General features: G+C 39.2%; 2 protein-coding genes across 9 annotated transcripts; one reads left to right on the forward strand and one right to left on the reverse strand.

Moving 5' to 3' along the window:
- Positions 1-3,152: 3,152 nt before the first annotated feature.
- Positions 3,153-6,545, forward strand: LOC112758987 (serine/arginine-rich splicing factor RS2Z33). 8 transcript variants are annotated; one of them, XM_025807785.3, is made up of 7 exons: positions 3,153-3,235; positions 3,610-3,732; positions 4,471-4,510; positions 4,692-4,787; positions 5,422-5,609; positions 5,723-5,839; positions 6,004-6,545. In XM_025807785.3, the coding sequence occupies exons 2-7, from the start codon at positions 3,626-3,628 to the stop codon at positions 6,383-6,385; spliced, it is 930 nt and encodes a 309-aa protein (XP_025663570.1). In that variant the 5' UTR covers positions 3,153-3,235; positions 3,610-3,625; the 3' UTR covers positions 6,386-6,545. The 8 variants fall into 8 exon arrangements, with proteins under 8 accessions (XP_025663570.1, XP_025663572.1, XP_025663571.1 ...); XM_025807787.3 differs by having other exon boundaries at positions 5,726-5,839; XM_025807786.3 differs by having other exon boundaries at positions 3,159-3,235; positions 3,594-3,732.
- A 1,044-nt stretch (positions 6,546-7,589) lies between these two features.
- Positions 7,590-9,968, reverse strand: LOC112758988 (uncharacterized). The gene is made up of 4 exons (XM_025807790.2): positions 9,612-9,968; positions 9,343-9,518; positions 8,512-8,710; positions 7,590-8,034 (listed from the first exon to the last, which is right to left on the reverse strand). The coding sequence occupies exons 1-4, from the start codon at positions 9,655-9,657 to the stop codon at positions 7,784-7,786; spliced, it is 672 nt and encodes a 223-aa protein (XP_025663575.1). The 5' UTR covers positions 9,658-9,968; the 3' UTR covers positions 7,590-7,783.
- Positions 9,969-10,527: the final 559 nt, after the last annotated feature.

The following is a 10,527-nucleotide window of genomic DNA, read 5'->3' on the forward strand; positions in this document are numbered from 1 at the left end:
CGATCACAATAGGATCTCGGCGCTTCTTTTTTTGTTCTCCTTTCCGCTCGTCCCGGGCTCTCAACCTGTCTCAGGAGTAGGTGAGGGTGTGACAGTTAGTCTGGTCGTGCCCTCATCCTTCTCCCTGCTCTGCTGCCGCTCTTCCGATCTATGTGTCAAAGACCTGGTGCGAGAATGGGTCGCACGAGCTTTTGCGCATGAGCGAGAGTTTCGACTGTGCTCGGGGTGATAGCAATCTCTCTCTGTTAGCTCCCTCTTGAGGTTCTGGACCCTATGTCTGGGTTCTTGCATGATCCAAGAGTTATTTTTGCCGGTACCGCCGAACAGACGCTTTTTTAGAGATCGATCACGGGAGTGGCCTCAGTCAGAGGGAGTTTCTCGATGCCTCCGACAAGTCCCGGTGCTCACTCTGCTCCTAAGACGACCTCCCTAGCGTTTGTGGCCTCCCTTCCCCTTTGGTTCATCCTTAGGGAGAGGGAAAACCTCCATTTCAGACTCGCATTAGGTCCCCATAGACGGCGCCATTAGTCGATTGTTCGTTGGGTCGGTTGGTTGTGAGAGGTGGACTTGAATGCGAGTGCAGCGGAGAGGAATGATGCCTACAATTGTCGATAGGCCAGCGGGTGAGGCCACCTGCAAGGACACTCCGATGCCAAAGTAAGTGTCCGTACGAAAAGGCGACAAATTAGGGTAAGATGTGATTAGGGGTGGCAATGGGGCAGGTAGGGGAGAGTTTTTGCCCTACTCAACCCCGCCCCACTCTACAATAACCCGCATCAAACCCTCCCGTGCTTCTACCTACGGCTAGTAAAATGTTAAACCCTAACCCGCCCCTGCGGATACTCGCCCGCACTACCCCACCTCCATAATTATTAAATTCCAACAAATAAAATTAAATTTTAAAATTTATATAACCATAATTACATACATACATAAATTAAAGTAAAAATTTAAATATGATACAATTTTATTAATCATTTTACTAATTATTTTATATATATTACATATATTAAAAGTATATATACCGGGGCGGATAGGAGTGGGTTTAACCTAAACCCGACCCGCCTCCGCTCCGCGCCCGTTAAAAACCCGCTCCGGTGCGGGGACGGGGTAGGTACCCACGGGTTTGGGTAGTGTTGCCACCCCTAGATGTGACGTACCTGGGGGAGGGGTAGATTCCTTCCTTTATTCTTGCTTCTCGGATTGGCCCTTCTGCTTAGGCCCATTTGTCAAGAAGCTTCCGCCAGCTGTTTAGACCTCCATTATGGAATTGCGTCATGCGAGAGACACCTTGGCTTAAGCGAGTCGGGTGCCCGTCAGGTCTTGAGTCCGTCGGATGCACATCCGTCTTTTATTGGGTTAGACCAGAACACAATCTGAAACACTAATTTAGTTATTAAAATATATAAAAATACGGGTTAAGTATGATTTTGGTCCCCAACGTAGAGGCCGAAAATCAATTTCGTCTCCGACCTTTTTTTTTGCTACAAAATGGTCCCCAATGTTTCAGTTTGTTTTAAAATCGTCCTTTTTACCAATTTTATTTTTTTATTACCAAATTACCCCTCATTAAAAAATTATAAAATAAAATAAATATAAAATAAATAAAAAAAGAAATAAATAAAAATAAAAGAAAAGAAAGGGATACAAAGAATCGGGGGGAGAGAGAAAGAAAGGGGGGGTGGTGCGCGAGAAACGGGGGTGGGGGGGAGGGAAGGGAAGAAGGGGGAAGGGAAGTTGCACCACCGCACTGCCATAATGCCACACCACCGCACCGCCGTTCTGCCGCCTGTGATCCGCCACTGCTCCCTACACTAATGGTGTCACCAACTGCAGTTCGCTGGCGTCACCGCTGGCTTGGATTCGCGTCACTGCGAGTAGAGGAAGAGAGAAAGAAAAGCGGAGAAGAAGAGAAGAGAAGCACGGAGGCGCTGATGAAGACCGCGTCCAGCCACGCCCTGCCGTCATCCTCGTCGCGAACCGCCGTCGTTGGTCGCCATCTAGCTCTGTCCCGTCGCCACCGCTGGAGTGAGGTCCCGTCGCCATCAAGCCCTGTTGTTGCTTCTGCTTTTCTGCTTCTACTTTCTGCCTTCTGCTTCTACTTCTGCTTCTATTTTTACTTTTGTTGTTGCTATTGTTGATTCACCCTTCACAATTGTTGTTGTTGTTATTTTATTATTGGTGATACTGCTTCTGATTATAGTAATTGCATTTGAGTTTTGTTAATAAAAGAGGAAGAATTTAGTTCTGAGTTTTGTTATTCTGAGTTTTGAAGACGATGATGATGATTTTTTTGTTTTCTGAGTTCTGAGTTCTGCATCTGGGTTCTTGTTTTTCTTGATTCTTGACGATGATGATGATGATTTTCTAGTATTTCTTCTGATGATGATGTTTTTAGGTTCTTCTTCTTCTCTTCTTTTGGGTTTTTGTTGTTGTTATTCTTCTGATTTCATTATCTTCTGGGTTCTTGCTTTTGTTGTTGTCATTCTACTGATTCCATTATCCAATTGTTGTTGTTGTTGTTGTTGTTGTGCTTCTGGTTGTTTGTTTTATTGGTGTTGCTTTTGCTTCTGCTCCAATGTCTGGTTCAGCTGCAGCTTCTGGTTCTATACGTTAGTTAATTTTGGGGAAGAAGGGAGAATGGCATTTTCGTCCGAAGGACGATTTTAAAACTAAGTTAAACCTTTGGGACCATTTTGTAGCAAAAAAAGGTTGAGGACGAAAAAAATTTTCAATCCCTACTTTAGGAACCAAAATCGTACTTAACCCTAAAAATACTATATGTATTTTAAAAATCAACTACATGTATTTATGTATAAATATGTGTTGTTTGATTTATTTTTATTGTATATTTTATATTTTAATATATATTTTATATCAATAGTGAATTTGATAGTTAATTTTGTACGTCCACTGTAAAAATTATAAAATATATTAGGGACAAAATGTTTGACAAAATTTAAGAATCATTTTTTAATGGGCTTTTTTTTGGACTGGGTTTTAATGGGCTTTCAGACATCAGCTGGTTGATTCTAAATATTCAGGGCCGAATCCATCTAAATTCTTAAAGACATTACTGGCCCAACTCCGCCGTTTTTAATTTTATTTTAAAAACTGATATTACGAAAAAAAAAAAAAAAAAGATAAAAATAGGCACAGATTTTTGTATAAATAGTTAGACAAGGGGTGAAGCCGATCCACTTTGAGAGGGTTAGGTTTTCTTTCTTCCTCGGAGGTAACCCTCTCCCTCTTCGGCTTGCCTTTCGATTTCCGGTTTTTGTGTTCTTTAACTCGCTAATCTGTAAATCTTGCTTCGCTTCATCAATTTATGTGCGCTCTTTGATGTTATTATGATCAATTTTATCGTTACAATTAAGAATTCATCGAATTTGGTGTTGAAGTTGAATTGGACCTGATAGGGTTTCCGGCCATCCATTACCGGAACGAAGCAGATTTGTGTTTGTATTTGTATTTTCGGAATTAATGGATCATTCCGATCTTAAAAAGATTTGTTTTTTTAGATTTTGGATAGTTTGCTTTCTTTCTTGAAATTGGGAAGGGGGTCTCTTCCTCAATTGATGTTGCAGTTTCAGTTTTGTTTTTTTACAGCTATAACGAATCAAGAATGCCTCGCTATGAAGATAAATACGGCAACACACGCCTCTATGTTGGTCGCTTGGCTTCAAGGACGCGTTCCCGTGATCTGGAGCGAGTTTTCAGCAGATATGGAAGGTAATTACTCCCCCTATCATCCCTATAACTAATCAACAAAACGAAACGTTTTAAGGAATTTGTTGTACTGTATTGTTAAGCAGTAATTTGCAGGCAGATCTACTCTGATTTGTTTGTTGCCATAGGTCTCCCATGTTTGATTGTACTGTCATCTCCTTGTATTGAATGGCAGTGTTTATATGGGTCCCTTTTCTCTGTGAGAGTGGATGGGACCTTTTCTGGTTTTTACCCCATTTTATTGTCTTCGCGATTAATTTGTGTCAATTTATGTGTGGAAAACTGATGTTCATGTCTTGGTTCATCTATCTTTGTGAATTGGCAAGAGGGCTTAGTTAGTGTGTGAGCGTCGTCCCTGTGTTTTGCTGAAAGTTAGGGATGTCATGCAGGTGTTCCCCGGGATTTGTTGTGTTTAGATTTATGTTGGTTATTCGTCATCTTATACGTGGGAACCATTATCCCCTAGGTGTCATGTTTTAACTTGAATGATCTTGTTGAAGGTTTCTGGGGTTTTGCCTAAACCTGGAGGTCTGTGGTGGGAGGGTGGCCTTGGTGGAATTGGTGGAAATTCCTGCCGAGTGTTGACTGTGGCGATTCTTTCTGTAATGTTATTGCGTGTTTTAATGGAAATGGCAAGAATCACAAACTGGTGTTTAGTTCGTCTTTTGAGGGGCGAAGTATCATACTCTTGCAGTAGTTAAGTAATGATGGCCTTACTGTTTCTGGAAACCATTTCCGCAGAGTTCGAGATGTGGATATGAAGCATGATTACGCCTTTGTTGTAAGTTGCCGCCCTTTCTTTGTCTCAATTACTTTATTTTGTAAACTTTGTTTGTTTTTCTCCTCATGACTTGGCTCAAGCCTCAAAGGTTGCTTCTAGCATTTTCTTGGAGGATATTCACTTCTATGTGATGGTAAGCCTTCTTGTTACTTTCCTTGCTTGTTCCCACATCTTTGTGCAGGAATTCAGCGATCCTAGAGATGCTGATGATGCAAGATACAACTTGGATGGTCGTGATGTTGATGGAAGTCGTATTATTGTGGAATTTGCGAAAGGGGTATGAGTTATCTCCCTATGAAATTATTCTGTGTGTATATTCTCAATTCTATTACATTTTTAATTAGCTTCAAGATGATATTTGCTCTGGAATGTTGGATTACTTAATCTGAATATATTTGCTGACCTATAGTGTTATTAAAATCTTATTGGCCTATTTTACAGAGTCATTTTCTAATATTATAATGTAATTTGGTGTAGCCCCTCAGTTTTCACTTGTAGAATTCCCAATTTCTTCTTTTTCCAGTTACTTTTTCTATATATCACCTCTGACTAGTCCTATTCTCTCATTATAGGATTGATCCACTGACTAATCATTGAAGACTTATCTATTATTTTGTTGTTGCAATGTTGGCTTTGTTCTTTCGGCTCCCTTAGCTTTCATTCAACCAACCTATATCTTATAGCATCTGTATGAAATACAGTTTTAAATGACACTCTTCAGGTGTAGTTGGTATTCATTGCTCTATTAACTACCAACTGTCACATAAATTCTTATTACAATGTAGCCAATTGATATTGGATCCTGGTTTTCTGATACTATAGCTATTGCATTTTGCTTGTCAGCCAATTTTGTCAGCTTTTAGTTGCACGTTAATTTTATTTTAACTTCCCCCATTTTTCTAATTAATCAGGTTCCTCGCGGTTCCCGTGAATATTTGGGTCGTGGTCCTCCTCCTGGAACTGGGCGTTGCTTTAACTGTGGTATTGATGGCCACTGGGCCCGAGATTGCAAAGCTGGAGACTGGAAGAACAAGTGTTATCGATGTGGGGAGAGGGGTCATATAGAAAAAAACTGCAAGAACAGTCCCAAAAAGCTGAGGTATCATAATTTTGAAGCTAACACTGAATTGCTCATTTGCCTAAAAATGGTGGTTGATTTCCAATGGAATCTGAGTGTTAAACTGATGCTGTGATATTGACTTGTTTGTGCAGTAGACGTGGGCGTAGTTATTCCCGCTCTCCTGTCAGGTCACGTTCCCCAGTCAGGTCACGCTCTCCTCGTCGTGGCAGAAGCAGGGACAGGAGTTACACCCCAGAACGTAGTTACAGGTAGGAACCTTATAGTCCCTAATTGCTTTATGTTTGGTTCTGTTGCAATGTTGCCTCCGTGTGTTCTGTAGATGTAATTATCTATTGTTGTGAGAGGTATATTTCTTACTATCAATTCAACTCTCTTAAGCTGATATGCTTGCCCTCTTTTTAATCTTCTCCAGTCGATCAAGATCCCCAGTTAGGGGGGATCGAAGCCCAGTTCGTGATAGATCAGAGAGCCCACGCTCTAGAAGCCCTGAACCCAAAGGTAGCCCTCAGCCCTCGAAGGCAAGGAAGCATAGTCCATCACCTGATGAAGGGAGTCCACAGAAGAGAGGTGATGCATCTCCTGGCAATGAGAGGATGGTTACACAGCAAGATGGATCTGATTACAGTGATGGCCCCAGAGCAAAGAGCAGAAGCCCCGCTAGTCCAGCAGGGGATGACAGCCCAAAGGCTAATGGTCGCAGCCGCAGTCCTAGTCCCAGAGATGATGACAGAAGCCCCATTGATGACGAAGAAGACAACCAGCGTAATCTACCAAGAGGCAGTGAGTCCCCTTGAAATGTCACTTCTGAGAAGATAACAGACTCTGCCCTAGAATTTGTATGCTTTTATTATCATCTGCACTCTGTCGTGAACTGTGACATTTACCATAATTATTATATACTCCTCCCTGAAGAAACTTGTAATGTTTTAAATTTATATATTTGTATTTAGAACATCTTTATGCGTGCTGTTTCCCATATTATTCTTGGTTGCATTATGTGGCTTGCTATTATGTGCAATATTTTCCTTTTGTAATGTAGTTGATAAATCAAGTTGGTATTATGAGAGTAAAAAACCATGTCCGTCATGAGCACACAGAGCCCTCAATTGCAATTGGTTAAAAATCAGATGGTTGTAAGCGTTTTACACCGGAAATATGGAACGAGCATGAAAACAGGGCTAATCAACGCTGGTACGGCAAACATTTTATTATTTGGAATTGATAAGATGCAGCAAGTATATTTAAGTGCGTTGCATCCTCTTACATCCCTTGATTAGACACCGGATACCAAAAGTGAGGGATGAGGAATGGGGCTAAGTTTTTTTTTATATTGATTAAATATGTGTAATACGCTGCTGTTGGAAGTTTGGGTGTTTTAATTAATATTAATCAATCAAATTAGGCGGTTTAATTTGTTTAGAAAGGAAAAATAAGTTATAAATTAGAGGGTTTAATTTGGACTTTCAATTTTTTTTTAATTTTTAAAAACATAAATCGAACGGTCCGATTTATAATTCTTTTTAAGAAAGTTAAACAACATAAATGTAAGTCCGATTTTTGGAGAACACTGCAACTAAACAATGAATCGGAGGCAATGGATTTCTTTTCTTCTATACCATTGAAAAAAGAATAAGCGGAGGAATGGACCATTGTGCAAGACTGCCAGAGATACGATCTCTATTAAAGTTGTGTAGCAGATTTCATCATGTCCACATGTTATTGACTACATCTGTATGGTGCTGAAAATGTGGTTATTGTTTAGGCATACATCCAAGTTTAAATTTCAAAGCTCACCACATTAATTTATCATATAACTTCCCTAGGAGAATTTGCTAAGTAGTCCAAATCCCCCTAAGGCAACGAGGTACCATGTTGGCATGGTGATTGACTGATTGGAGGTTCAGTGCAGCGTACGCAGAAGCACGAGTGTGGAAAATCAAGCCGTTTGACGCATGGTGTAAGCAAACGTGTCTCGGAACTCGAAATTGGAAGAATAAATTTTTTTAAAAAAAACGTAGCTTTACTTGATAATGGAGTAGCTAAGAAGCCCTATGGTATTAATTATGTACAGGAGAATATGAACAATAACATAATGCTTTCCAGTTGAAACCATAAAACCTCTTGTCATCTTATCTTCATAAACAAAATTGTGAGAGGAAAAACCTACTGTACAGGAGAGATTTTGCTCGATATCATATGATATGATCGAGGTGGAGCTCATCCTCAATGTCATCTCCTTCTTCAAATAATTTCAAGAACCGAGCTTGATCTTGCTCCCTCTTCCTCTTTTGCCAGAACTTGAATGCACCCACTGCTGCGACAATCAGTATGGCCGAGCCCAAAACACTTACTACTACAATAACTGCTACATTCTTTCTTTGTCTCGCAGGCTTTTCTTTTTGCAAATTTTCATCATTCGCGACAGGTGGAGAGGCAGTAGAAACTAGCCAAAGGACCACAATTGTTTTTTCAGTAACATGTTAAGTTGCAGAAATTTGTATGAATAGGTGCATACATAAGGGAAAATAATTTGAACAATATCAGAAATACATGCAAGTGGAAGAAATGAGAAATCAAATTTGAGCAAGTCCAGTAGTTCCAATAGATTGACTAGGTCACACAGAAGCTTGAAGATTATGATAGATACGATTTTATATACTGCCTCTTAAATTATGTCATGTACTATACAGATATGATTAATTTAAGCTTCCTGGAAATCTATGCTGAGAATCTCAGAACATGAGGTACAATAGATGATTAATATTTGCCTTGTTTCAACATAAATCCATTGATATCAAAATGCATCACCAGTGCAACCACACAATTTCAATAGTAGCATAAATATATTTTCAACTATGTTATCTAGAAGGCAAAAATAGTATGATTGCAGTAAAAGGAATTTTAAGAGCAAGACACTCACTGCCAGACAAAGGTAAGCAATCCGGGCACAAAAGGCTAGCATTAAACTCTTTATCACTGATATACTCATATTTGCCAAGAGGGGCAGTGAAATCGGAAGGACAAAGCTCCCACTCATCAAACACATCATCTGCAAGAATTTTGTCTTCCTCATACAGTCCGCATCGCTTGCATTTTTTGCTCGAAAAATTAGTCAATGGCTGCAAAGCACAATGAGAGATTCAGTAGTAGCTTCAAAATCAAGGCTTTCAACAACAACGCCAATGATGTGTTTGGATTTGCATTCTAACCATGTTGACAAACAAAATCAAGTTGGTGGTTGTTGTTTGGCAACATTTCACATTAACATTAACATTTTCATACCATTCTCTGGATTCCAAACCAAGGTTGGAGTCAAAGAAACCATGTGTTGTTTTTATAGTGAACCGGAATCATATTGAAAAGATGGTTCATGAACGTTTCAGAAAAAGTTGATCCATTTCAATATTTTAGTAATTTTAGAAGTAAACGAAATTTAGTCTACATGATCAAAATACTATGCATTTTGTCAAACTTATAAGTTTCCATCCATAAATCACATCATACTAAACACACTTCTGAGTAAAAATTAATATAGAAAGAGGTAATCCAAACACACACAAAGCTTGCTTTTACTAAGCAAACTATTCAGAGTTCAAGCTTGGAGAACTGAATAGTAATAGTGATAGAGTAATAGTTCCTTGATAATGATAGGCATGGATTCAAAAACTTCCAAACATGGCCATAACAATAGTACTTGAAATTTAAATGTCACAAGTCACAAACAACACAGAAACAGTTTGGCATGAGGAACCTGCCAAGACTCTTCACCCCTGAAGACATAGATGACATTCTTTTTCTTGACATCAGGCAACACAGTCTTGTTCTCTCCGTTGCATTTGAAATACACAGTTGGGGTGAATTTCAGCCACTCATGCGTTGTGAATATCTCAATGGAACTCAGCGTCACAACCGCAGAAAAAACCAATCCTGCGCAACCCCAGTATTTAAGTTTAAAACTTTTTCGTATTCCAAATTACATAGATAGATAAAAAGGCAGAATTTCACAGCTCAGAAATAGACCTGGAAAATAGGCGAAGAAGAATACAAGGAGGTGAGAAACCGACATCACAAGGAAAAAAGCGCCAAACTTGGTGTGCACAAATGAATGAAGGAGTTAGGGATTTGGTTTAGGGTGTTGGATCAAGAAAAAGGCGGCGTTTTGAGAAGGAAATGGGAGGAATGAATTTGCAGAAAGGAAAGACGGAAAGGGAGATTGGATTGGAATTGGAGGGAGGAATGAATGGAAGCAAGCTTAGCATGGCATCTGTATCGGAATCTGATTCCGGTTATCAGATGTGACGTGCTGCATTTTGATGCGGTAAGATTACACTCTTATAATTGGGTTAAGACATCGGATTTACCTTAAAATCGAAATCTGTTGTAAAATAAATTAAAGGTATACTAAATATAAGATGTGTAAATAGAAGACTCTAATATTAATATAATTAGCTTAATAGAAATTATTCATATATTTATAATTAGTAACAAAAGAAAGAGAGAGAGAGAAACTATTCATAGAGAATAAGGAAAGAGAAAGATATTTTTAGTAATATAAAGAAAGAGAGAGAATTTTATTATTGCTGTGTATATTCCTTTTGCCTCAGTAAATATATTTATAGGCACATAAAGTTTACGTTTCAAACTTCTTCATTCTAAGAATTTATTTCCTTCTGCATAGGGAAAATGTGCTTCTCATAAATGGGCATCCATCATCCTTATCTATCCATGTCACAACACTCTCTCTTGGATGACCATTTAGGATTATTGCCTCGTTAAAACCTTACTAAAGAAAAATCCAGTGGGGAAAAAACCTTAGTGAAAGAAAAATAGTACAATATCCTTTGTGATGGGGGCTGCCTCATTAAAAACCTTGTCAAGAAAAACCCAATGAGAAAAAAAATCTGACCAAGGAAAAAAGAGTACAGTCTCCTCCTCT

Source organism: Arachis hypogaea, chromosome 16 (assembly GCF_003086295.3).
Source record: "Arachis hypogaea cultivar Tifrunner chromosome 16, arahy.Tifrunner.gnm2.J5K5, whole genome shotgun sequence".
Lineage (NCBI taxonomy): Eukaryota > Viridiplantae > Streptophyta > Magnoliopsida > Fabales > Fabaceae > Arachis > Arachis hypogaea.

What these genes read in the sequence shown, in the direction of transcription:
- LOC112758988 (XM_025807790.2), bottom strand. Translation starts at nt 9,657, where the DNA reads ATGTCGGTTTCTCACCTCCTTGTATTCTTCTTCGCCTATTTTCCAG. An exon ending in CTTCTTCGCCTATTTTCCAG is followed by an intron (nt 9,519 to 9,611) that starts GTCTATTTCTGA and finishes GGGGTTGCGCAG; the next exon opens with GATTGGTTTTTTCTGCGGTT. An exon ending in GGGGTGAAGAGTCTTGGCAG is followed by an intron (nt 8,711 to 9,342) that starts GTTCCTCATGCC and finishes TGTGCTTTGCAG; the next exon opens with CCATTGACTAATTTTTCGAG.
- LOC112758987 (XM_025807785.3), top strand. Translation starts at nt 3,626, where the DNA reads ATGCCTCGCTATGAAGATAAATACGGCAACACACGCCTCTATGTTGGT. An exon ending in GTTTTCAGCAGATATGGAAG is followed by an intron (nt 3,733 to 4,470) that starts GTAATTACTCCC and finishes CCATTTCCGCAG; the next exon opens with AGTTCGAGATGTGGATATGA. An exon ending in TTGTGGAATTTGCGAAAGGG is followed by an intron (nt 4,788 to 5,421) that starts GTATGAGTTATC and finishes CTAATTAATCAG; the next exon opens with GTTCCTCGCGGTTCCCGTGA.